The sequence below is a fragment of the Podarcis muralis genome, chromosome 1 (assembly GCF_964188315.1).
Source record: "Podarcis muralis chromosome 1, rPodMur119.hap1.1, whole genome shotgun sequence".
NCBI classification, from domain to species: Eukaryota; Metazoa; Chordata; class Lepidosauria; order Squamata; family Lacertidae; genus Podarcis; species Podarcis muralis.
The window spans coordinates 29593959-29621279 of NC_135655.1; the positions used below are offsets into that span (position 1 = coordinate 29593959).

General features: G+C 45.8%; 2 protein-coding genes across 3 annotated transcripts in view; both read left to right on the top strand.

The window, feature by feature from the left end:
• Positions 1–9573, top strand: part of SPTLC2 (serine palmitoyltransferase long chain base subunit 2) — a 62215-nt gene extending 52642 nt beyond the window's left edge. Inside the window, exon 12 of the mRNA XM_028718557.2 lies at positions 3532–9573. Within this exon, the coding sequence (XP_028574390.1) occupies positions 3532–3651 (120 nt within the window). The 3' untranslated portion in view covers positions 3652–9573. The remainder of the gene's footprint in view (positions 1–3531) is intronic.
• Positions 9574–13037: 3464 nt separating this feature from the next.
• Positions 13038–27321, top strand: part of ISM2 (isthmin 2) — a 35878-nt gene continuing 21594 nt past the window's right edge. Inside the window, exon 1 of one of the 2 annotated variants that reach the window (XM_028718568.2) lies at positions 13038–14972. In XM_028718568.2, coding sequence (XP_028574401.2) covers positions 14835–14972 — 138 coding nt within the window. In that variant the 5' untranslated portion in view covers positions 13038–14834. The other variant, XM_028718576.2, reaches the window with a different exon arrangement.

Here is a 27321-nt window from a genome sequence, read left to right on the forward strand (position 1 = left end):
TGCGTAATTTGCTTATAAGCATGTTGAGCTAAATACAATTAAATGATATGTTTAAAATTTATTGTTCTTTGTGTTTACACACCAGACTATATGCACAGCATCACTGTGTTTTAGTGTATTGCCAAAAGACTGCTACAATTTTTAGTAACTGCTGAGAATTCCCGCCCCCCTTTTACTTCAGAAACTATTCTAAAAATAGTGCCATCTGTTAGTTTGAATTTAGATTAACTTTACAGTTACTGATCTGAATGCATGGTGCCTTACCTAACCTTTGTATGTATACGTGGGATAAAAATGTGCAGGAATAAAAAATCGTGCTGCATATTTGCAGGATTAAAAGAATTAGCAACGAGAAGAACATGAAAGCAAGTGGAGCTGAATGTGTACTACTTTATAATATAATATAAAAATGAATGACTTTTTATATTATTATTATTATTTATTAAATTTGTTACAGAAAATCTTAATGGGAGAAGTGGATTTTGGAGGGTACATACCTCCATTTATTCAGGTGCCCAAAAATCTGAAAGTTGAGTAATAACAGACCCAATAAGTAAGAGATCAATAAGCTCCACTACTTTTATGGCAAAGGATGCCTGTTGTAGGCCATTCTGATGTCTAAACAGGTATATGAAAATAGTGAGCTTTATCTCTAAAACAACTATGCAGGATATTTAGCAATATAGTGCCAAACAAGAAATGCATGTAGGGAATACGCATCAATGTTACACCTGGGGTCATTGAAAAACACAGCCCATGCAAAGAAGTTCTGAAGACCCTTATATGTACATAATATGCCTGTGTTTCATACGTTAGTATGTTTGCATGGGTTTGAAAAGTTATAGTATTTTTATTTAAGAAGTGATGGACCTGTTCAGAAACCTACCTGTCTTCCAAATGGACTGAATTCAGAGGACCATATGTAACAGGACTGACAGAAGTTGATTTTCCCACCCCTCGTCACCTTGGCAGCACCCCCCACTCCAAATATTCCACAAGGGGTGAGAGACCCTGCTGAATGGGTTGGGCTGTGGTTCTGAGGGACTGAGGTGGGAAATGGGATTCCTGAAACTAGGACAGCACTCACTGAGTAGTGCCACACTAGAACAGAAGAAGGCTGTATCACTTTACTTAAATCCCTGGTAAGAATACCAAAGTAGCTTGATTTATGGAAACATGAGCCTTTCTTCCTTCAGAATAGGTAATGTTCCACATTTTGAGCATGGCTGGAACATTGATCTGAACTGTCTTTTCTAAATGATCACAAGTGCTGACAGGTAGAAAGTGGGAGCAGCTTTCCTGAGCTAACAAAAGCAAAAAAGAGACCTTACAGAGCTGGTCCATGTACCTTCCTCTTACTGGCTGAAGAGAGCACATATTTTCTCATTTTTTCCCTTTTCTCTCCCTACCTACTCTGTGTTGAGTGAGGAGGTCTCTTAAAAAAAATTTAAAACCTGATATTTGTAATGCTTCCTTATTAAATCAACCCACATGATGGACAATGGTTCTCTGGTACAATGTATAACTCTAATGTAAATAAAACTTGCTTGCCTGAAAATACTTTGGCCCTGGATCAGAGCAGAGCCCCTCGTAACTTGCATCCCTGTGGGCTGGTGCTTTCTTTTCAGCGATGAAAAATATATTACACTTTCCTGAAGTCAGAGTTCAGCCATGCCATTTCCTTTGTAGTCTTTGCAAGTCACATGCTTCTCTTTGTTTTAAATTAATAAAATCCTAAATCTGAGTTCAAGAATAACAGTTAACAGACTCTTTCAACAGAAATTCAACCTCAAATTATTTCCACATGTTGCCTTTTGCTAAAGCTGTGCTTAAAATATGCTCACAATTAGACAGTGTTTGGCAATTTCTACCCTTTCCTCCCCCTCTTGAATTCAGAGCTTATGTGGCCCCTGTTTGGGGCGGGGGGGGGGGGGGGCGCTTTCTCAAACTGTGTCACCACCTTGAGGTTTCTTGGCATATGGCACTCATTTATTCACTTTCTGTTGTCAGTTATTGGGGCCACATAGGTTGTGTGGGGATAAGAGCTACCGAATTGTGGGTAGGGCAGGAGAGTCGTTATTTCCTTACACTTGCCACACAATGTTCCTGGAGAAGAATGGACTTCATAAAAGAGAGTTGCGGAAAAAGAAGGGGTGAGGATTTGTGCTTTAGATAAACGTATGTATGCTGACCTAGAGAGGAAATTTTGTGTGTCTACTGGTTTTTCCTTACTAGAGCTTTAGCAGCTTTTGCAAACTTAAGTTCTATCCACATTGGAACTAGTGGCAGGTATAAACCAGGTTGGGCAAGCTTCAGGCTTGTTAGAGCCACTCTGTGGTTTTTTACCAGAACCCCCAAGTCTACCAGCCAGAGCCAGGTGCAAATGGCATAATATTGCTAGAATTAAAGAACAAGGGTGCCTCTAGGCACATTCTGAACCCGGGAAATTGTCCTTAATACCAGAATTGAACTCAGCTCACATTCCTTACACATACAAATCTAGCCCTGGTTAGCTTTCTTCATATCAATAGGAATGGTGGAACTTGTGCTCTCTGGTGCCTCTCCAGATCTGATCAGGAGGGTTAGATGACCTGCCAGAGTAGACTTTGGGGATGGTGCAGAGTGAGGAGAGAGCAGGGAGGTTCTGCTATATGAGTGTGAGTTGTTCTACGAATGCAATGACTTCATTGGCCTTTGCCATTATGTTTTGTGTAAATTATTATTTTGAAAGATGCTTTTATTGTTTTATCACTTGTTTATGCTGCCCTGGGCTTCGAAGGGCAGGATATAATTTATTTATTTTTAATTCCCCCCAAAAAAATGTTTATTTGTTTCCCACCACCACCATGGCTGCCGCCGCTGCTAAAGGCAGCCTCCACACCCGGGCAGGATATAATTTAATAAAGAAATGAGGCACAGCTTGGGATTGAACTGCAGTTATGTTCAATAATGGTAGAAGTAGTACTTCATTATTCCATCAGCTATGTGCTTATTGCCATACAGAAAGAAGAAAGCCTGCCCTAGAAGAAGCTCACCATCTCCAGGGAGAGGAAACAGAATATTGGAGATAAATGTTAATAAAAAAAAAGAAGAAAACTTAATCCAGCAGCCCAGTTTTGAGTTTTCTCAGCCTGAAACCCTCCCCTGGGCTGCATGCAGATCTCCTTTTGAAACTAAGCGAGTTTCAAAAGCAGTTTAGAGCATGAGATTGGCTGTCTAAAGCAAGCATGGGGAACCTGTCGCCCTCTATATGTTTCTGGAATACTGACTCTTATGGTCCCTGACTCTTAGCCATGCTAGCTGGAGCTGATAGGAATTTAAATCTAGGATCTGATGGGGGTGGGGGGGGCTACAGATTCCGTAGCCATGGATTAAAGCAGAAAGGTAAATGAAATCAATTGTGCTAATACAATCCCCTTGCATGAGCGCAAACATCTCTTTAGATCCTAGCCATTGTGTTTCCCCACCTTTTTCTTCATGCAGCAATCCTTAAAAAAGAAAAAAAAGCACCTGATATTCTTCTTTTTCCAGGCTTTAAAGGAAATAAATGAAGTTGGAGACCTCTTGCAGTTGAAATACTCCCGGCATCGACTGGTACCTCTCCTTGACCGTCCTTTTGACGAGACAACATACGAAGAGACTGAAGACTGAGTTCTCTCCCTGTCTTTTGATAGACAAGGCACACTCCTCAGAACTCTGTGTGGCTCAAAGACCAAGGTTCTTGAACCAAACACTGACGGACTGCTTAGCATAAACAGAATGACTTCTTACTCACAAAACTGAAGTGGCAACAACAGCTAGAACTGGTGTGTTGTGAAAAGCAAAACAAAACCTGGCTTTTCTTCCTATTGCTTTAAGGTCTTGCCCTAGGGAGGAGTTTGGCTTACATTTTTAAAATGCTGATTCCCTATTTGTTTGTCACGATGAGATCGCGGCGGCCACTGTTGGCAGTGCTGCAAGGTGGGCATTGCTAAGGATGCTTCTGTCACGACGTTTCCTTTTTCATGACTACAGTCTAACCTCCTTGAGAGTGCAAGACCAGCCAGTTTATTCAGCTAAGGCTTCTGATGAAATCATTGACAGCTAGCTAATTTGAATATATTTAACATGAAATAATCAACCAAAGTCTTTTCCTTGTCCCTTTACGTAGTGCTTTTTTTTTTTTTTTTTTTTTTTTTTTTTTTTGTCTTTGTTATTACAATGGTGGTTGACTTGCCTCTTAAGGACTGTTAGTCAGTTCTTTAAGGGACAAAGCAGGAATCCTCCCAGGGCCTTTATCCATCTTGATATTTCAGACTGGGTTCCAAGTGTTCCTTCTTTAGAGTAAGTAGCAAATAACATTTCAGAGCAGGATAGAACTTTGTGGACATTTCCCTTTCCCTGTATAGAATTCCTTCAGCTCCAAGGTGTCCCCACAATTCCAGTTTCCAGGATGAGTTCTAGTGTTGCTTGTTGGATTAATGAGTGTTTGTCTTTAGCTCTGGGGTGTGTGTGTGTGTGTGTGTGTGTGTGGTCAGATGAAGAACCAGATTGGGAGGGAGTAGCATTCCAAACCACCTTCCTTTTCCTCCTTTCACATATTCCTGCTCTACTTTTTGGCAGGGCTAATGATGCAGCTCTTCAGAACCTAAATGCTGATGGTCTGCCTCCTCAGAGGGCCTTTTGTGATACTTGAATTGCTCTTGCTATATTGATACCAATTAGGTGTTTGCTGTGGCCACAGAAGGTAGGCAGCAGAAGGCAAAATCCCATTACAACATGTATGTATTTTTTTGAAGTTGCTTTTGTAGCAATCTGTGTATCAAGAGCAATTCCCAAATACACAAAGGTGAGGGGTGGGAATGAGACTATTAGTCTGGTGAGTTTCTTTGTGCGAGTGGAAGCAGCCATTTTATTAGCACAATATGAAAATACTTTGATCTTTGGATATTTGCCTCAAAATATTTAAGAATAGCCTTGGAAGCAAAAAAGAAATATGCCTTGTTCACTTTTTAGAAAAATCGTGTTGGAGAATTTGATTCTTAGAAGCATACTAAACTAAGAAAAGAGTTGCCGTTGACTTATGTCTTCCAGTGAATTCAGTTACAATGGCTATTATTTAATTTACTAGAAATCATATATAGGCTGTTCATTGGCAGAAGTGCAGTGTGCTGTTTTCACACATATGCATTATGAAGTCAGAGTATCCATGGTTCACCTTCATACTCTTTAACCACGTACTTTTTTTAACTTTTTGCACGGAGGAAACCTCCCCACTTGTACATTTCCAGTAAATTATTGCAAAGGATTATGCGTAACAGTAGAAAATTCTGAGCAGCTGAAGATCTGCCAGCTTGCTTAAAGAGCCTCTGCTTAGCCTCTCAATATGGCAAATACTTCAGCTAGGTCAGGGCAAGGATTTCCAAAGTCTGATTCAGAATTAAGGAATAATAATACTTGACCAAAGAACAGATTGTAGTTGCTAATATTGTGCAGTGCCACTTGCCAAGGCCTGAAACAAAGGCAGAACTAAGATTTTGCAATTGTGTTTCCAAGTCATATGCTGGCACGGAGTTTTTGATCATGTGTTGAACATGTTAGATATTTTGAAACTTAACAGTAAAATAATAATAATTTTATGCTGTATATATTGAGCCATGTGGCCTTAGCACCAAGAGCCAAATGCACAGGAAGTGGGAAAGAGTCAAAATAGCATCTAAAAGTTTCTATTTCACCTAAATTCTTGGTATCCCACAAATAACTTGAAATGTGTTCACTATAAACTGGCTTTGCTGGAAATAGTGGTCTTCATTTCCACTAGATCTCAACTATGCTTCTTTTGGGGACCTGCCACCATCCTCCATCTGTGTCAATGCCAGATCACGATATAATAATATTATATATCCTAATAATTCCTAAGACCTTCTGCCCAGGATTACTGAGAGTACTGGGAATGACAACCCTATGTTTCTGTATCAAACTGATTAAGGGCGGCACCATGCATAGCAGTTTCAGGAAGCATTGGTGTTGCAGGCAGTGCCTTCCGCAGCAAACATGTCAAGTGCAGCGATAAGATATTTTGGTGTTTGTTCCAACATTCATAAAAGTGGTGCTGCCCTAACCTAGTTTACACCAGGACTGCTGTGGGACCTGTGGCCCTCTAGATGTTGTATGGCCACTGCATCCATTATCTCTGACCATTGACCATGCTGATAGATGAGAGTTGGGAGTTCCAACAATGACCTGGATTTCCCTTCCCTAGACAGGACCAAATATAAGGATTCAATAGTTTAAAAATCCATTCCTTGGGATTCAGCTAAGGAACTGCCTGCCCTTGCACTCAACTGACTTCATCCCAACATCAGGGGATGCAGTTTGGCAAGACTGCTAGTTCAACAGCTGAAAAGCTTTCATTAAAAAAAAAAAAATCAACTATTCTGTCTTCATAAATACGAATGCTGCCATGTGCATGCGTGTGTGTACACACAGTCTTAGGATGATACAAAGCTACTTTGAGGGGGAAGCGGGTGTATGAAATAAATGCAGGCCATTTTTAAGCATGTTTTTGTTAACATTTTCCACAATTGCATTAGCAGAAGTACTTCAGTAACATCTTCAAGGGGAACTGGACGACTTAGCTGGATGAATGAGGTCAGGTGGTATGTCTGAAAGCTGAACTGAATCCTTAAACTGTACAGGAGGACAATGTGATACTCCCCAGGAAAGGTTTTTGTGTGTGCTTTGGGTGATGGGTAGGGAAGAAGGAAAATGCAGGAGACAAATGCCTCATCTGCTGTTTTTCTTTTGCTTTGTATCCTTTGGTAGAGTTGGATGCCAGTATCAGCTGGGGCCAATATATCAGAATATCCAGTACCCGATATTTAGCATAAGATTTATTTGACACAGTGTCAGCATGTCTCTTGTATTCTAATGCTGTCTCCCACCACACACCAATATTTTCCAAGTCTTCTCATTCCAGAAAAGATTATAGTATTGGTTTGGGGATTCATACTGTTCCCACACTCAACCTACAATGTGGTATGATATGGCTGATGGGCATGAACGACAACTTCCCTAGGTTTTGAAAGGGCTGTTTGTTGCCTGTATGATCAATCTTTGGGAAAAGCAGGTGAAATTGTATTTTTTGCAGGACGTTGGGTGGTCTTCTTCTGAAAGAACTGATTTCTTGCCAAAGAGATTATTACAAAATATCAAGATTGCACTCCAGACTTGCTTGGCTTCATAATCTAGACAGCTTATCCAGAAGGGGACAGTGAAACATCACAGCCCTCACTATACCAAATAACAGATTGCTTGTGTTGGAGCAAGCGAGCTTGAACCTTACGCTTCTCTGAAACCCACATTATCGGTAGCAGCTGACATGCTCTTGCGTGTTGAATTTCACGTACAAACGGAAAGACCAGGAATACCCAAGAAAGATCACTTTTGGTGGTGGTGCAGGGGCGGGGTATGTTTGGTGTCTGAACCTTAATTTGTTGGAGGGAAGGTGTTTCTCCCCACAAGGGCAAGCATAGAGAGCAAGGGGAAAGGAACAAACATTGCAGGGGTCAAATCCACATTGGCCTGCAGAGATATATAGTTGGTGTATTTAGCAGTTGTTTTCCTTCGTGCCCCAAATACCACATTGCAACATACAGGGCTCTGTATCCGCCTGGCAACTTGTGGTTTTCCTCAGCTGCCCCTCCGTGGTGATTATCCACCCCTGCCCTCACTTTTAAAACAGGGGTGAGCCTTTGAAGGCTACCTACTGCTGTGAGTCTGGCTGCCTTGGGACCAGAGTTTGAAATATATGGGACCATCCAAAACTAATTGTTTTTATTTCTTATTTTTGCTGAAAATGAGGGTTTGAGTCGTGTAGCTTATGTACTTCCTGAGAGGTTATTCCACCCCCCACTCCCCACATTCTTTGTACTCTGGTCTAAGTTCTAGAGTCAATGTGACACAGCGTGTTGCAGAGAAAACAGACATTGTCTTTCCAGTGCTTGTCTTTTCCAAATGCACATAATGGGGAAATGCTCAGGTTCCTGCTGATGGATATTTTAAAGGATGCTTATGCTGAAAGATGCCCTTGCACGCTTGAGATTTGTTGTGTTGTGCATTTTGTACTTTAATGTCTGAAAAGGAAAGTGGAAATCTCTGCAGTGTCTGCAGTAGCGATGCACATTTCCTGTGTTTGCATTGGGGGGCAATGGGAGGAATATTAATTAGGCTTAATGCTATTCTTTTTTTAATTAAAAAAACCCCCCAACTTTAAAATGTTTTTGTGCTTGGCACGACTGAAACGTATCCAAAGAACAGAAATTGTTTTCAGATATTCTCTTCCATTTAGTAATTTAAGATGATACAGGGTCTGTTCACATGTAGATAGGTCAGTCTATCAAGCTAAAAGTGGTGCAGGATGACAGCTAATTCTTATCCCAGTTTCCCAGAGTTGTAGGTTCACACACAATGTTTTACCATGAACATACTTATCTACTTGGCATTTTCCACAGAAAATATTAAAATAATGCACCTTCATGGTGATAGTTGGTATATTTCATCAAGGGACTTATACTTTCTCCCTAAAGCAGTAAATACCGACGGTCACCCCATTGAGGGTGAAACGAATGCTCCATCATTTAAATCTTAACCATGTGATTTACATTGGGCTGGCTTCGTCATATCAGAACGAATGTGGGAAATTTGCTTGTTAACATACATCCTGGGAGGTTTATAATATGAAGCATTCTTGTGGTCTTACTCTCCGTTTGATGGTGTGATTTTTAGATTTGCTGCTTTGAGCTCTGTTTGTTTGTGAAAAAGGTTGAAAGGGCCCATGCCGGGTTTAAGAGCTGCTCTTGCCTCTCTGTGTTGCGCTTGACTTGATCAAATGGATCTTTTTTTATGGGGCTGCTGTAAAGCTAATGATCTAATGGAAAACTTAACTTATTTATCTATGGCAAGTGTGTTTCTGGAGCAGCTGGGATGTGCCAAGAAGTGACATGACTACCAAAACACTTTCCACAAACAAAAGTGCACTGAAATATGCAAACCTTCCCTGTGTTGTCCATTTGCCAAATGTGCCGACCTTGGCCAGTATTTCAGCAACCCCTGCCCTAAAAGTATCTCCTGCATTTATGTGCAACTATAGAGGTGGTCAGATTTAGGAGGAAAGTGGAGGCAGGACCTACCATATGGAGCCTGAAGCTCAAGGCTAATTTATTGGTCTCTAAGCTAATGGTGGCCCATATTTTTATAGCCCTAGACTTGCCCTCGAAGCCACAAGTTCTAAGTCTTAAATTGCACTGTGCTCCTATGCCTCTCTGTTGGTAATAATGTACATATAGCCTAGATTTTTTTGTAGATATTAAATTTTAAATGACATTTTTAATTACCTCCCCCCAAAATACTTCCCTTCCAGACATGACTTTTTTTACACCTCGAACAATTAACACGAAGTTGGGTACCATGTGGGTAGGGAGGAAGAAGAGAAGCAGATCCTACATTGGCTTTTAAGTAACAATGCATGTTAAGCGGAGAGAAACTGTTTGACAAAATCTAGCTATGTTCTGCTTAATAAAGAATTCACCAATATTCTGTGTGAGCATTTTATTTAACAAAGTTTATTTAAATACAGGTTAGCTGACAGCAACCTCTAAATGGTTTGCATAATAGAACAATTTTGAATCTTTAAAAAGCAACAATGAAAGCCAACATTAAAAACAGGTCAGCACGAAAACAATTTTTAGCAGGCATCAAAAACAATACGGTGAAGGTAGGCCTGTCCAATATCAGTGGGCAGGAAGTTCCCAAGTCTACATGCTGCCACAATGAAGGGTGAATTGCTTGCAAGTGTGAACATGACGTGGCCGTTGTGAGAGGAGTGTGTTGCTCTTGAAGTTATAGGAGTACTGTATATGCTTGACAACACTCTGGTACTGCCCAAAATGGGCAGTACCAACCCCTGGGGGGTGCTGGAACAATCCAGGGGGGGCAGTAATAGCCTTGGTTGCAACTGTGGAGCACTGAATAAAAATAAAGGCAGTGGAAGCATAAAGAGAATAAAATTTTGAAAAACCATTCATACATATTTCATCTGTTGTGTAACAACACTTGCAGGATGGTGGCATCGCCTCCCCTAGATCCTGCTGTCGTGCTGGAGGCGAGGGGTTTTCCCAGGCTTCAGTCAGGCCTGGGAAGTGGATTGCAGCTGGCCTGCTTATTTGGCCAATGGCAAGCATGCTGTGGCCCTGGGGTGGATCAGACTGAGCCAGCAGGCTTCACTCTGGTCTGCCCCATGGGTTTTTACAATATCTTTCTTGTAAGACATAGGCAGAAATTGTTGTTTAGTCGTTCAGTCGTATCCGACTCTTCGTGACCCCATGGACCAGAGCACACCAGGCACTTCTGTCTTCCACAGCCTCCCGCAGTTTAGTCAAACTCATGCTGGTAGCTTCGAGAACACTTTTACAGCATTGGACTTTCCTTTCGCTTCCACGCATATCCGCAACTGAGCATCCTTTTGGCTTTGGCCCAGCCGCTTCATCAGCTCTGAATCTACTTGTACTTGTCCTCCGCTCTTCCTCAGTAGCATGTTGGACACCTTCTGACCTGAGGGGCTCATCTTCCAGCGTCATAACTTTTATATGCCTGTTGTATTTGTCCATGGAGTTTTCTTGGCAGGGATACTGGAGTGGCTTGCCAGTTCCTCCTCCATGTGGATCACGTTTGGTCAAAACTCTCCACTATGACCTGTTCATCTTGAGTGCCCTGCTAGGCATAGTTCATAGCTTCTCTGAGTTATTCAAGCCCCTTCGCCCACGGCAAGGCAGTGATCCATGAAGGGGATAGGCAGAAATATAGATACATAAAAGAGGGCAGATTTGTCACTGCAACTTTCTGTTTGCTTAAAGAAGATAGATTTCCAGGGGGACATTGAGTCTCTTTTTTCCTGAAAAGGGGGCAGTAATAATAATAATAATTTATTATTTATACCCCGCCCATCTGGCTGGGTTTCCAAATAAGTTTGAGAACCTCTGCTGTGGACCATTGACCAACAGCCACTGACTTAGAGAGGTTTGTTTTGGGATAAGGTGAAAGCTGAGGGATCAGGGTGGGACTGGCTCTTGTTTTCTTTTTACTGGGAACGGCTGGCGGAAAGATACAAGTTCTCCCCAGTACCCTTTTGTTGATTAACATAATATAACCTTTACAATTAAGCATATGTAATACAGGTTCGCCCCAGCGTGCAAACCAGACTCCTTCGCAGTGATACATCTTGGGTTTCTTGCAGTAAGGGTACATTACCACCCTCCACCACTGGGGGGCTTCTGTTTTTGTATGGCTTTGCACCTACACGTCCATGCCTTGCACCTGCGAAGCCTTCTGAGCATTGACATGGTTCCACGCATGTGCCAAAGTAGGCTTTGGCCCCAAAGAACAAAGAAATGGGCTATTCCTCCTGCACAGGTTTGTCTGCTCCCCTTTTACCCTTAAAAAGTAGTTTAAACAGGTTTTTCAAGTCCCGTGCAAGAACACCCTTGCCCTGTGGGTGCATGATTCTTAAACCGTGAAGAGAACACTGGTAAAATGATTGGGTTGAACCAAGCTCTTATAGGACTCCCCTGGCTATATTTTGTGTATATGTTTTAACAGGGGTGGGTGCCCCTTGGCTTGCGGTGTGGTTTGTCCCTAGGACAATAATCTTTTGCCATGGTTATGTTGCTTTCCTGTTTTATTTCTTAATCTTGCTTTAGTTTTGTCCGGTTCAGGAAGCTTATATGAAGAGCCCTGTTGCATCAGGCCCAAAACACATCTTAGTCCAGCATCTGTTGGCTAACCAGATGCCTATGAGAAGCCCACAAGCCGGATGTGAGTGCACCAATGCTCTTCAGCTTTCATTTATTCTGTCTTAATTAGGAAGCTTCACTAGAATAAAAGTTTAAGAAGCCAATACCTTGCTGTGTGGCTACTTGTTCCTGTTACAAATCCTGTTGTTTATAGGTGGCCTTTAGTGTGGTAATACCACTGTTGCTGGCGTCTTGTCTGTCTCTCTCTCTAGAGACAATGGAAGAGTATGCCATTGGGGTTGAATTCAAAACTGTTGAAGAGTTACAGCTCCTGCTGTGGCTGGAGAGAAGCAAGAGACGTTTGGTTGTAGCCGGGGCAGGTGAAGGCATTCAATTTCGCTGGGGCAGATGTGCCATGGCAATACTACCAAGAAGGTAAATACTGACCCACAGGCAAAGAGGAGCAGGAAGGTTGCTCAAGTGAGGAATAGGTGCAAAGTATGTGAGACATGAAGGGATGGGGGTGGTACTGTGGGTTAAACCACAGAGCCTAGGACTTGCCGGTCAGAAGGTCGGCCCCGCGATGGGGTGAGCTCCCGTTGCTCGGTCCCTGCTCCTGCCCACTTAGCAGTTCGTAAGCACGTCAAAGTGCAAGTAGATAAACAGGTACCGCTCTGGCGCGTTTCCGTGCGCTGCTCTGATTCGCCAGAAGCAGCTTAGTCATGCTGGCCACATGACCCAGAAGCTGTATGCCGGCTCCCTCGGCCAATAAAGCGGGATGAGCGCTGCAACCCCAGAGTTGGTCATGACTGGACCTAATGGTCAGGGGTCCCTTTACCTTTACTATGTGAGACATACCTTTTGGCTGGAAAGGAGTCGCTTCAAGACTCCCTTGAAAAGACCCTGATGTTGGGAAAGATGGAGGGCACAAGGAGAAGTTGACGACAGAGGACGAGATGGTTGGACAGTGTTCTCGAAGCTACTAGCATGAGTTTGACCAAACTGCGAGAGGCAGTGGAGGACAGGAGTGCCTGGCGTGCTCTGGTCCATGGGGTCACGAAGAGTCGGACACGACTGAACGACTAAACAACAAAACTGGCAGCTTGTCTTACCACTGGGGAAGGAAACCACCACACTTCCCTTAACCAGGTGCCCTCCAGCTGGTCTGGACTACAATTCCCATCAGCCCCAGGCAAAAACAAACAAACAACGGGCCCGTCCAAGCACCCGCCTTAAGAGACAGCAGGGTTCCCCCCTCCCCCCAGAAACAGCCACCCTGCGCGATGCTGCTCCTAAACAGCATGCGACATGTTTCCTTCGAACTCGCTTCACGGATCCCTCTTCATGTCTCTCCCTATCTCCCTGCAATACAGATACGAAGAACATGCCGCTTTCTGCGGCCGCGCGCGCTGGCAGTCCGCGCTTCGCTTCCTTTCCCTCGGGCCGCTCCTTCATTCATTCGGCCTGTGGGGAGGAATCCTGCAGGCGCGTCGGAGGAAAGCCGCGGGGCGAGTGCGGAAGATTCCTCCCCGGTAGGAAGGGCAAAGAGCTGCAGAGGCAAGCCCGGCTCGGGAGGAGGAGACTGCGAGCGCGCTGCCAAATCCGAGAGGGGGCAGATCCGCGCCCCGGAGCCCGTCTGATCTCGGCGGGAGGAGGAGGAGGAGGAGGAAGAGGCCGTTGGCGAAGAAAGGGGCGGCGGGCAAGATGAAAGGGAGCTGAGCCGAGGGGCGGCCGGCACTTGGCACGAGTCTGCGCAGGGAAAGAAGGACGGGTGGCGGCAGCAGCAGCGGAGCAAAGGGGACCTGGGTTGCCTCGCAGAGCTCTGGGCCGGGCCGGGGGCAAAGCGCCTCGTACCGGAGGAGTCGCAACTTCGGGCGTCGAAGGGACGCCCGGGCCCCCGGGGAAACTTTGCGAAGAGCCGTCGGGAGGGAGGAAAGAGCCGAGCGCCTTCAGAACAAAGAGTCCTTCGCCTGCGGAGCCGGGCGGGGGGCGGAGAGCCGGAGCAAAATGCCAGCTCCACGAGAGGCGCCTCGACCCTTTGCCGCGACGCCAGCCGCAGCCGAGGTAACCTGGGACATGCGGCGGCTGCGGGCCGAGGAGCGGCTGGCTGAGGCGGATCGGCGCCGAGCGGCGGGAAGGGAAAGCGGCGAGACTCGGGCTCCTCCCGTTCGGGGCTGAGGTGGCGGCGACGACAGCGCCAACGTCGCCCAGAGGATCCCGGGTGCATGGAGCCGGCGGCGGAGGCTGGAAGCGGGAGCTCTGCGGAAGGGAGGACGACGCTTCCCCGCGGCGCCAAAGGCAGCGGTTTGTGGCCCCTGGAGGAAGGAGGGGAGCGGCTCGGCGGGATCAGCGCGCCGCGCGCCCCGGAGTTGTTTCAAGGGACTCCGGGGACCGGGCGCGGAAGGAGGAGACGCCGGATTGCGCAAAGGATTATCGAAAGGGGGGACCGCGAGTGAAAGAAGGGAATCCCCCCCACACACACACACACACTCCCGGTCGGCTCTCCTCTCTTCCACATCTCGGATCCTCCTCCTCCTCGTTTTCTCCCCAGCATCATTGGCCCGGCCACCACCAGCAAGGGCGAGGAAATTAAAACGTGCTCAGCAAACTGCAAGAGAGATCAGAGGGACAGTGGAAACGCGAGCCGCGGAGGGGGGCGCCGTGCGTGCGCGTGTAGGAGAGAGAGAGAGAGAGAGAGAGAGAGAGAGAGAGAGAGAGAGAGAGAGAGAGAGAGAGAGAGAGAGAGAGAGAGAGAGAGAGAGAGAGAGTCCTTCCCTCTCCTAATCTTTTCTCTCGCGCCCACTCTGGAGCTACTCTGCTTCTCTGGACCTTTCCAGAGACGCAGTCTCGAAGCAGAAGGCTGAAAAAAGGATTGCTCTCGCTTGGGTTTTTTTTTTTTTTTTCCTTCTCATCTGTCTTCTCCTTCTCCGTTCTCCACCTTCAGGGTCTGGGTTGGTTGGTTGGTTTCTTGCGAGACCGGCGAGGTTGGATTATTGGTGCGCGCTGCCCGCCTTGTGAGTAGTGTGTGTGCTTGGCAAAGAGGAGCGGTGGAGTTGGGAGGAAGAGATGTCTAAGATCGGAGGGAAAATTGTGCTTATCCTTAGCTTCGTGTTTCTGACGACTTGCCTCGATGCGGCGAAAGGGCTGCCCTTGAGGAAACAGCGCAACCACAGTCCGAAGGAAAGGAACTATAAGTTGGTAGAGGTGAGTGGAAGCAACGCATTGCCGCTTGGAGAGTAGGAGGGCCTTCCTTAGATGACATTGTTACTCCAGCTTGACTCCCCTTCGTCTCTTGACAGCCAATAAACTCTGCGAGGTCCAGGGTCTTTAAAACCAGGTCAGTGCTGACTTCTGTGATCTGAAGGCAGGTAGTCACTAAAATGATAGAAGTGATGCCTCCCCTTCCCTTTATTGATCCAAATTACATTTGCACAACCAATTTTGTACATTGTGCATATAGTCAACACTACACAGTTTAGTGTTCCATTAACATTTTCCCCCGCCACAATCTCCAATGTTGGATAAGGTGATGGATTTCCTCACCCTTCCTATGTATGCATCCTTTCTAGTAAAAGTGGGAGGTTTTCAAATCAGCAGTCACTACATAACCAAGCAAGCATGGAGCTGGAACACGGAGCACCAGGTTGTGATCTTATGTGGTGTTTGAGACTCACAGGGCCACTGTACTTCTAACTTTAAGCATTTGCTTAAACCCAAAAGGCTGCTTCGGAATCTGGTCAGTTTTAAAAGTGAAAACACACCAGCAAGTACAACATTTCTTGAGAGCAATGTGGCAAAGCATTGTCTCTTAAATATAAATGTGAGCTTCAGTGTGAATTCCCAAAATTCAGCAGGGAGCACTTGGGTTAAAGTCCGGCTCTTACACAGATGGCCCCTTGCTCTAGACAATAAGTTTCTATCTCCTCTAACTGTGTAAATAAATAGTACTAACTTTATGGCTTTGGGTGCAGCCTTCATCTCCATAGGCAGATGTCATTGTTGCTGATGGCCTTGGCTACATTCTGAAATCATTGATACCAGTTAGGTGAAGCATTGGAGGTTGGGGTGGTTACTGTTTTTCCATTCTGTTGAAAGCATCCTCTTGTTGCATCAAGGATGGCATCAGCAGGATTATGCCCAGGAAATAATAACTGCATCCAGCGCTGCATTCATAATGTTTTTCTGGAACATCAGAGCCAGCTGAATCAGGACACTGGTCCATCTTGTCCAGCATCCTTGTCTCGCTCTGGTCAGCCAGATACTTACGGGAAGCCCCAAAGCTCAACCTGAGTGCAACAGTGCTCTCTCCCCACTTCTGATTCCCACTACCGGCTTTCAGATGCATATTGCTTCCAGCCGTGGAAATAGAACATTATGAAAGTAGAAACTTATTTTTCTCCCTTTTGCAATTGCAGCTGAGTTGCACAGGTCATTTCACACATTACTCAGGGCAAACACAAATGCAGGATTGCCCAGGAGTGTGCACTCAAAAAAGGAGCTGCAGCCATTCAAAGGCCCCTAATAAATGTATCTGCCTGTTAGCATGTGTGTTTGCAATCACATGTCTGTTGACTTCAGGGCGTACATCTTTCAAGGGCACTTTGTTTCAAGGGTAGCTGTTCCGCACAATCCTCACTCCTCAGTGGTTGTTGTCCCAGTAACACCTGAGCCTTGTTTTATTACACCTGTAGCCTACCTTTCCTTCAAGGTGTCATAATTGGTTCTCTGACCAACCATTCTAGGTTGTGGGATTACCTGGGAGCTCCTCTTTGCTTGTGGGTTGCTGGGTTTGATAGGGACATTGCCTTGGGAGACGAAGCCAGCAATCGGTCTAGCTTGGCATTTTCTGTTCTGACAGTGAATGATAAAATTGCCTTTGGAAAGATTATATCGCATTTATACCCAGGGCAATTATGTCCACATATGTGGATATAATTGTTTAATATTGGCTCTGAATGTGGTGGTTACAGCCATTGACATATACCTCTGCATATTGAATTTTTTGTTACGCCAATCATGCATGTATCGCAACATCTTGTGGCAATTAATTCCATAGGTTCTGGGATTTTTTTTCCCCTTTTTGACAGAGATCTTTTATGAGTTCTAATCAGTTTATAGGCAGTTGGTGTCTGGATGTAGTTAGGATTGGTAGCTACATTTGTCATAGGAGTCTGTGTGAGAGAAAGAAAGCTACCTTGTATGTGCACACTAACGTATTTCATGAATAGTTTTCTTTATCTGTTAAATTTATACTGTGCTCTAGTAACAGGATGCTCTGTTTATTATTTTATTGCAAAGTATATATTATTCTTTTATACAATGGAATTGTCCTTATTCCCAATAGAATAGAGGAATGGCCTGTAGCTCTGCGGTAGAACATCTGCTTTTCTTGTAAGGATCCCAGATTCAGTCCTTGACATTTCCAGGCGAATGTACTCTGTCAGTGTCCACAATATTGAGCTAGCTGGGCCAATGATCCGACTTGAAGTAAGGCAGTTTTGTATTTTTCCAAGTCAGCTGTTTTTTTGTTTGGCTTTTTGCTCAGGCAGAGCAGGAATTGTAGAAGCAGTTGCAAAGCATGGAATGGCATTCAAGGGGTGGAAAGAAGAGAAATGTGAATTGTGTGTGCTTCACAACTGAAGAGTAAGCATAGAATCATAGAACGGTGGCGCCCTGAGGATCATGTAATCTAACTCCATGCAGTGCAGGAATATGCAGCTGTCCCATACAAGGACCAAACCTCCAACCTTGGTGTTCTCAGCACCAGGCTCTAACCAACAACTCATGGCCATCTAAAAAGGAGCCCCTTCCATTAAGTCCAGGGTCTAAATTTACTGTGTTTCTCCACAATATATTCTCTCACTATATACTCTAATCAGTCCAATTTGCCAACAGAAGAGTAGGGTGACATTTGGGGCACTGAGGAGTCTGATGCTACACAAAGTCTGATGTTGTGGGGTTGTGAGTGTTCAACATTGGACCAAGGCCTCTTGAACATTGCCCATAGCTACTGGAAGTTAACACCGAACAGAATAACTTTGACAAAGGCATAAGACAAAGTAGATGTTTTACGAGGCTTCCCATCAGAGCCGCTGCTGGGACGCGTTCCTTTCAGCGTCATCCCTGCCCTGACTGTCCCTGTAAGGTTTATTTTCTCTTCAATTTTGTGGCCAGGGATGAAGGCAGGCGATTCCCTTCTCCGGAGCCCATCTGTCTCCTGCTGCTTATTCCTGACCTACGGGCGTCATTCTCTCCCTTCTTGACGTCTGTCCTTGTCTTGGCAGCAGATAATTGTCCTGTCACAGACAGTGGGTAAATGATGGCTCCAGGTGGGGGCAAGGGGGTGTGTGGTTTTGGAGGGGGGGGCAGCTGCTCATGTGCCTTGGCTGAGCATGGAGGAGGCTGGCTTTGCCTCTGTGTGTGGAATGTCTGCCCCACCCAGGGGGGAGTCACTGTTTCTCTAGATGTGCTTTTTTACCTTTTCATTACTTCAGCAATTAAGTGCCCTGGCCCCCTGCTTTGTCCTTGGCTTGAGGTCGGGTTTGCAGGCACAAAACATGCACGGAAACAGCATCTGGCCGAAAAGGGCTTATTGTGCAAAGGAAGGTGCTTTATCCTTCGATAGCAAGCTTCTGTTTTGAGAAGTGCCAAATTATCTTAGTCAAAATGGCGGGGGGGGGGCGGCTTTGAGGTGGGGCAAGAAAGGTCTGAGACAGCGGGGAGCCAGCTGAGAGGAGATGGGATTCATTGGGATGGAGATGCTTCATCCAGTTTCTCTGGACAAATAAGTCTGTTGACTTTTCTATCAGGGGAATCAAAGAGTTTCCCTCTGAGGCACATGTTTGAAGAGCTGATATATTCTTAACCCTTCCACACACCCTAGGCGGGCTGTTTTAGGTTGCAGTGTGGTGGAAGAAATGAATGAGAGGTCAAATGAAAACAAAGAGCTGATATGAAGCAACAGCAAAAAGTACTTTGCAGATTTTCTCGCCACTCACCCACCTAAAGCCTCAGTAACTAGGAATCAAAGGAGAAATTCCTAAGATAAATGTGGGAGCAGTTTTAGAGACCTCCATCGACTGGGGCTGTTGTGACATCACAGAAGTGCAATTCTGACAGCAGCTCAGCACGATGTTCTCAACAAACCTTAAAATCATCTGTTGACAGTCATTTTCTTGGTTGGATGTTGCTTTCTTCTAGCTGCCTCCTGCTTCTGGCAAAAAACCCGGTTGCTTTTGACTTTTTCATTTTCTGATTTATAAACATCATGGAGGTGAAGTGTGGGAGACCAATTGCACTTGTTGAACTTCTGTCTTGCATGCAGTTGTCAAAGCCCCAGAGACCGCAGCAGGAAAAGAGATGGCAACCTAATTTAAGGGGGGGGGGGACGGACAACAGAGGTCAAAAGAGGAATCACTGTGGTGGAAATGTACTCCTGCACTTGTCTGTTCCAGTGTGAAAGGTGCAGAGACCACTGTTTATGACTGTGCCCTTTCCAGCTCCTCTTTGCTCATTCATTTACTCCTCCACGCATGTTCAATTCGGCACAGCAAACGTGGCTAAAAGGACCCTCAACCCAGCTCATATTTTGCTAAATATCTCCAGCTGCTCTGCTGCCCTTATGGGCTGCTGGCCTAGGCAAGCATCCATCTTGACCAACTGGTGGGGAGGAAGGGAGCAGGCGTGTTTTTGGGTGCTCTCAGGGCAACAGGCAATGGCACATGGAGTGTCATAACCCAGAGGGCACCAGGTGCAGGCCTCTGTGTAACGTCTTTCCCAAGATAAGAGGCTGCACAGATGTCTTCAGCTCACATCTGCTTCACGCTGCCTTCCCTCTCCTCCCCCTCCACCCCAGTTGACAGAGTTGCGGTTGCATTGCTTGGCCAAGCCAGCTGCTCCTTAAATCTATGCTCTGTCAAATGAGACAGCTTAGCGACTTTCTCTCCCTGGATGTATAGATGGGGGAATCCCCTGGAGGTTTCTGCAAGGAACTTGACACTCAGATATATGTCCTGCTTTTTCAACTCTGCTTGGAGCGCATAATTTGTGCTCCGCAGCTGTATTTCAATCCTGTTTGCATGACGCGCCCCTTCTGGTTTTCTGTCCAGCAACTGTGTGCAGGTGGTGTAACTTACATTCTTCAGTTACTGGGGTGCACATGTACAGGAAATTGAGAGCACTTGATCTGCAGTTTCTAACCTTTGCAGCCGTAAAGGGCTTTCCCAGCTGAAGTTGTTGCAACACAGGGAAGGCAAAGGCTGCTTGATGATGTCTGTGAAACCTTTTTAATGCACATTTTTGGGAAGCAACAATTTCTGCCCCTAGTGAGCATAGTAATGTTGAAAAATTCCAGAAATTTTGATGCTACAAGTCCCAGGGGAGTGGAAGCAGGAAAGGATGTGGGATTTCTCCGGGGAAGGTGGGGGAGAGAGACACTGGAATCAGGGAGAGGGGAGGAGACTGACAATATTGTACCCTTCAACATGAAGCAGCCCAAATCCAGAACACCATCTTCCAGGTCCGAAATCCTGTGTGAGTCATGTAACTCATGTGAGATTGTGGACAATGGAAAATGCACTCTGGGGGGCATGGCACACCAAAATGTGCATGGGGGGGGAACTGCATGAGATTGCTGACACGAGAAACCCTTATTTGGGGCACAGTGCCAAAAAATGCTGATGTGAAAAAACACTTTTTTGGGGGCGAGATGTCAGCCTGAAATCGAGAAAGAGCGACACGCCCAAAATGGCCACTGTGCTCTGGGGGGATGGGAAAGGATGTCCTGTTTTTTGGGGGGGGAAGTTGACAGGTATGCAGTACGTTTCTCGAATAATATAATATACACTTCAGCATTGAAATTCTACAGATCATCAAACACAACAAGTGTAATTGGAACTGCAGTTGGACAAAATCAGCAATCTAAAAACAGCATGACATGTCAGCAACAAAAAGGGTGGCTCTCAGGAATATATCTACTTTAACCCAAGCAGAGTTTATTGTGGTAGAATGCAAGAAGAACATTTGTTTTTGTCTGAAAGTATTAAGTTACGATAGGGCTGTGGATTACCAAACATTTAAACACTCAAGGACCCCTACTGCCTTTCCTTCTCATCTAATTAAATCAGCAAAGACTTTTCAAGGCATCTGTAGTGGTGCATGCTCTGTTTCTGACTCACTTACTCAATTTACTGCATTCAGTAAATTTATACCAGGTTTTATGAAAGTTGTTCACATTTCCAGGTCCTCTAGCTGCACATAGAGAATACACCAGCTTCTCAGCCAGTGCCGTTCACCATTCCCTCAGAAACCACCAATTGGTTGAGAGTGCAGCCAGTGACATAGCGTGGGAGAGCAGGGAGGCCGTGGCCCCAGGCACAAAATTCTGAGGGGGCACAACCAAGCGCCCCCCCCCCACAGGCACTGGAGTCCAGAGCGGCTCAGGCCCACTGTCAGCAAGTGCAGAGGAAGGGAGGTCAGCAAGGGGCAACCACAGCATGATCTCATCTCCGCTGGCATTGGCGGGGATTCACCTGCCAAGGGCCACACCAGTTGGTGGGCAAGCAAGTGGTGTAGCGCAGCCCTGTTTGGCTCTGGGGGCGCTATGGTTGTGTCAGCAGTTTGCCTGCCCCGGGTGCCAGCAACACCTGCTACGCCACTGAGTGCAGCTGCCACCTTCTAATTATTTCCACTCTCACAGCCACCAGCAGATAAATTATTAGCTCCTAAAAAAGCAGGAATTGCGACCTTCAAACAGATTAAGCAGTTGTTAGCAGTTCAGATATGATTTCCTTACCCTTAATTGCTGATATTTGCTCATGCACCTAATACTGGGCAAGTCCACCAGTGATGAAAATAGGCGCCCAAGTGTTCCACATTTCTTCCAGCTCAATAGAATTCTCTCTTATTTGGGATGGCACTGAGCACATTGGCTTTTTACTCCAAACTAGCGAGTTTGTCAGCTGATATTTATTTGCTGAAGTCCTTCTTCCAAATTTCTCTAATACTGTTGCTGTCCGGGTCCCTTGTATGAATTAGCAGCCTATAAATACTTAACACCAGCCCTTTGAACTTCTGCTCTGTCTGCACTACTGACTGCTCCAGTGGGGAAAGGTCTGTTGATTGGCCCTTGTTGGTGTGTCAAGGGACTTATAACACAAAGTCTTGCTGACTATGCAACCAATTTGTTCAAACACCCTTCAGCTTTCTTTTTATCTATTTATAAAAATGAATACTTCTTTTTATCTGTCCCAAATTCTCCAACATTCCTCCCATCGTCCTTGGGACTTGGTTATCTCCAATTAAAGGACTATAGGAAAGCCACAGAAGGATGTGCTGGGAATGGTGATTCTCTTTACATGGAAGAAGGGCAGATTCATCCCCTGAATCACTGTAGATGGGAGTGCTGGACCTCAAAATTAGGATGTACTCTCTTATCACCATACTAATCAAAATGCCTAGGTAGACCTTGAAATGGAGAATCAAGGAAGCATCCAATGGAGGAAATGTTGCAACAATGGGTTCTTCAACTATCCTCATAGATAAATACATGTTCTGGTCACAACAAAGAGACAGCATTGGCACATACCTAAATGACTCTGCCCTAGAACAGTGGGCTAGAGCAGTGTTTCCCAACCGGTGTTCCGCGGCACACTAGTGTGCCGCGAGACGTTGCCTGGTGTGCTGTGGGAGGGAGGCGGGCGAGTCGGGCGGCGAGAGGCGGGGCGGCGGCGGCGAGGATCCGCGTCGCGCCGGGGGCAGCTCCGCGGTGGTGGTGCCGAGGTTTCTCTCTCCATTCTCCCCTCACACACACACACAGGAAATAACACAGGATCAGCTGACAGGACCCGGCCAATGGGGCGGCGGCGGGGCAGCGCGCGCAAAAGGGAGGAGCGCGAGACGGCGGTGGCGCAGGGCGGGAGGGCGGCGCATTGCGCGTGCTCAAACCCGCCCTCCGAGGCGCAGAGGGGAGCTGGGCAAGCACCTTCTTCAACCACGCGCTCGTTTAAAGAGGCAGCGCCCGGGCGGAACAGAACTCTGTGCCTCTCGCCTAGGGATGAAGGCGGGCACCGGCTTAAGCCAGTAGTAGCCTAATAATGCATTAACTTCCGTGGGACTTCCAAGTAAACACAGTAGCCCAGCGCCTCCCTCCCCAAAAGGAGGGGGAATTACAGCAGCGCAGGCGACTCCTGCGTCTCCCCGATATTTAAGGCTGCCATCCCTCGTGCACACTTACGCGGGAGCAAAACCCCGTGAACAAACTAGGGCTTACTCCAGAGTAAATACGGGTAGGATCTGGCTGCAGTTGTACAAGAAGAAGCAATTGATAACGTTTTCGCGCCTTCGGGATTGCCTTCACGCCTTCCTCCTCCCGGGTCCTTGAGAGCGCGGGAAGCGGCAGCGCGAGACCGGCGTTGAGCCTGGTAGGTATTGCGCTTGCCAAGGCAGTCATTTGGGAAATGAAAACTTGCAAAGCAAGCAACCAGTTCAATCTGAAGTACGTGTATGCTTAATATCCTGTATCTGAAACCTGTTCTGCCCCCTCCCCCACACTTGGTGCCATTTTCATCTACACATGCAGCAGAGTAAGTTGACCCAGAATAGTACCAATTCAGATGGGAGAATGACAGTGCTGAATGCTTTCCCATGTAGAACAGCCCCTGCAAATAAAAACCTAGCATATTTGGAAGAGGGATGCTAGCCTAACCATTACCTTCTATGCTGTTACTATTTTTTTTATTTTTTTTTACATAAGTAAAAAGTGACCTTTCCCCATCTGGCATGGTGGTGTGCCTCGAGATTTTTTTCATGAAACAAGTGTGCCTTTGCCCAAAAAAGGTTGGGAAACACTGGGCTAGAGAACCAAATAGAGGAAAGGAGACCTTCGACTTAGGTGACACTCAGGACTTGATACCGAGATGAAAGTGTTGTGGAACCTGGGTTAGCTGTTATACTGCCATTCCAACTATAGGTGGCAGTGTGACCAGCTGAGGCAGTGAGTCGTGCTGCTGCTCTTGCTTTTTCTTTTTTTAAGCACTTTATTGAATAGTCACCATACTTTTAGGTTGGATACTGTATACAGGTTCTTTGGAACGGTTCTATCAATAACATATCAGTTCTTTGGAGAGAGCAACTGCCTTCTGGGGCTCTGCATCCCGAACCAGCTAACTCTCCTGCTTCTGTGTCCCACTAACCACACAGGGGAAGGAGTCTATCTTCATGCTTTCTCCTACACTCTGGTGCAGATAACATTGTTCATTTCATACTCCACGGCCAGCTTTCCATCTTCTATTTTTCTTTTTATTGTGGTCTCTTTGCCATCCCATTTCTGCAACTGATTGAGCGACCCATTGTCTAATGTTACAATACTCTTTACTTTCCTGTCACCTGCTGTGGTCTCATCAAACTGTTCCCCCAGTTTGAAGGAAATCTTGGTGTTCTTTAAACTCCTCCCTGTTTTGATGGTTATAACATCCCCGTTGCAACTGATGTTCACGTTGGGCTTGGCAACACCAGCCACCTTCTGCTCTTGCTTGCACTAAAGCTGTTCCCCAGTTAACCAACTGGGAACAAGGGAACACATTGCTATCAGATCAACATTCATGGCAGGCAGCTGCCAGTTTCAAGGAGGACAAGGCTATTGATGGCTAATAGCCACAATGGCTATGCTCTGCATCCACTGTTGGAGGCTGAATGCCTCTGAATACCAGTTGTGAAAACCACAGGAGGAGAGAGTGCTGTTGCCCTCACGTCCTGCTTGCAGGCTTCCTGTCGGCATTTGGTTGGCCACTGCGAGAACAGGATGCTGACTAGATGAGCTCTTGGCTTCACCCAGCAGGACTCGCCTTAGGTTCTCATGGTTTTAACCCGGGTCTCTCCAGTCCTAGTCTATTTCAACATCCAGTCTCTTTGGATACTCAGGACTTCTTTTCATGAAGCAATTCATATACCAGCGGACCAATCCTAAGTTTCTTTGCTAGGGAGTAAGTCTCATCAAACTCAGTGAGAGCTGACTTCCGAATACATACGTTTAAAGAAGATTGGAACATTTTTATTGAAAAATAGCGGGAAAACGTACACAACGTTGGCAGCATTAAGATAAAATTCAACAGTGTAAATAAGTTTTGATGGATGTAATAATGGAATACTGAATGGTTTCGTTTATGTAAGTATGCAGGGATTTATGTTATGCAAAATGAACCATGGAAAGAGAAGAAGGGAAGTCATTGATATTTTAAGGTTGTTTAAATGAATATTCTAAAACGTAAAACTAAAAATTATAGGAAAAAAGAGAGTTGACTTTCGAATAAATAGGTATAGCATTGTGCTGCCCCCCCCCCAAATTACTATTATTCTATTACATTGCGAACCTCCTTGAGCATTTTTATCGGAAAGATAGGTTAGAAAAAGCTTTTGATAAACAAATATGTCACGGATGCTTTAGCTGAGTTTCCTGTATTGCAGGGGTTGGGCTAGATGACCCTTGGGGTACCTTCCAACTACAATTCTATGAAAATCCTACTTTCTATGAAACCCCACTTTATTTATTAAAGAATCCGGCTTCAGCTTTCAAAACCTGGGGTTTCTTGTTGTGGACTTTGAAGTTTGATGATGTAGAGAGGTTGGGGGGGCATTCTATTTGGTTAAGTAGCGCAAATAAATATTTGAATTTAGTCAACGTGCTTCTCAATTTCTGGCACACAAGGGACTCACTTCTTAGTGTCCTCTGTAGGTCTGGCTCCCCATGGGCCACGTTTAATCCTTCCCTTTTGCTGCTACTCTTCCAGTGAGCTTCCAGTAGATTTTTTTCCACTGCGGTTTTAAGGGCACGCGCCCCATCTCCAAAGTAGTTAGTGGATCATGCCGCTGCTATATTTTAAGAAATAAAACCACGTTTTAGTCTGTTCGGATGGTGTAGATCAGAAGGTCTAGGGCGGAGAGCATGAACAGAGCTAGTGGGGGCAGCATTTCCGCTCCTAAGGTCAGTGGAGGGTATGGAGCTGCCTCCTGGATCAAAACAATTAAAAGTAATATTGAGGCCTTTTGATGGCCAGTCACCGAAAGGTCTGTTCTCAGTGGTTGGTCAGAACTGTATTAATCCAGTTAAAGGCGAAAAGGGCACAGTGCCAACTTGGTGGTGACACACCAAGGACCTGCTTCTTATCTAGGGCTGGAAAGATTTTTGGTTTTATCAGGACTGATGGGAGCTGTAGTTCAGCAGCGTCCGCCAGGTGCCATGGTGACTGCCACCGACTTAAATGGTAATAGTAATAATAGTAATTTTATTTATTCCCTGCTCATCTGACTGGGTTGCCCCAGCCACTCTGGGAAACTTCCAACATAATCAAAGAACAGTAAACGTCAAATATAAAAAGCTTCCCAATACAGGCCTGCCTTCAGATGTCTTTGAAAGTTGTGTAGTTCTTTATCTCCTTGACATTTGATGGGAGGGTGCTCCACAGGGCGGGTGCCACTATGGAGAAGGCCTTCTGCTTTGTTCCCTGTAACTTCACTTCTCGCAGTGAGGGAAACGTCAGAAGACCCTTGGAGCTGGACCTCAGTGTCCAGACTGAGCGGTGGGGGTGGAGAGGCTCCTTTAGGAGTCAGCCATGTAGAGATTGTCTATCAAGTTTTGAGGCATCACATTTACCCTAATATGCTGGCAAGTATCGTGAGGTGAACGTGGCATCCCTCTGCAGAGTGACCACTATTTCAGCCCTTTGTGACCATGCCTCCAACCTGATATGTTATCGTCAGAAAACCCTTTCCTCTGAGATGAATTATTTCCGCCCCAGGATTGTGTTAGTTCTCTTTTGTGACACTCTTGTTCATCACAGGGAGTGGAATCAGAAGTTACTGCACCAAAATGGACAGAATGAAACAATGCGACTCCTTCCTGTTGTTTTCACACCTGAGAATCCAGCATGTCCTGAGGACCCCTTTTCTGCCCTAGCATGCCACATATGGAAGGGCAAAGGTCTGCAGCAGGTCGCTTCCTGTACCTGCGGAGCCTCCTTTCCATTTTAGAGCCCTGAGTACGGAACCCGTGGGAGGTATTTGGTAGTGATGAACCCAGGAAGAGACAGCTGTCCCTTGCACAACGAAAATTCCATGTACAGACTGAACGCCTAAGTAGAGCTTACGTATATAGTACTTGACAAAGATTTGGTGTGACTGGTCTCTATTCCAAGGCTGTAGAAACGTTCACACAGGGAAGGAATATGCATTATTTCAGTTGGTTTATATGCAGGGCCATCCTGATGTTGTGGGACTACAACTCCCTTCATCCCTAACGGATGGGAGTTGGGAGTCCAGCAACATCTGGAGTGCTAAAGGTTCACCATACCTGCAGCTGTGGCAAGGAGGTTATGCCAAAGATTTCACAAGAAAGGTGAAGGATTGCAGGGACAGGCACAGAAGCATTTGGGCAGCGGGCAGTTGGCTTTCCAGGGAGCCAAAGTCCTTCAGAAGGCTGATGGAAGATGGATAAGGGAGCATCACAAGAAGAGATGTTTTGCTTTCATGGAAAAAAATAGTGCTGCTTGATTCGTAAAGA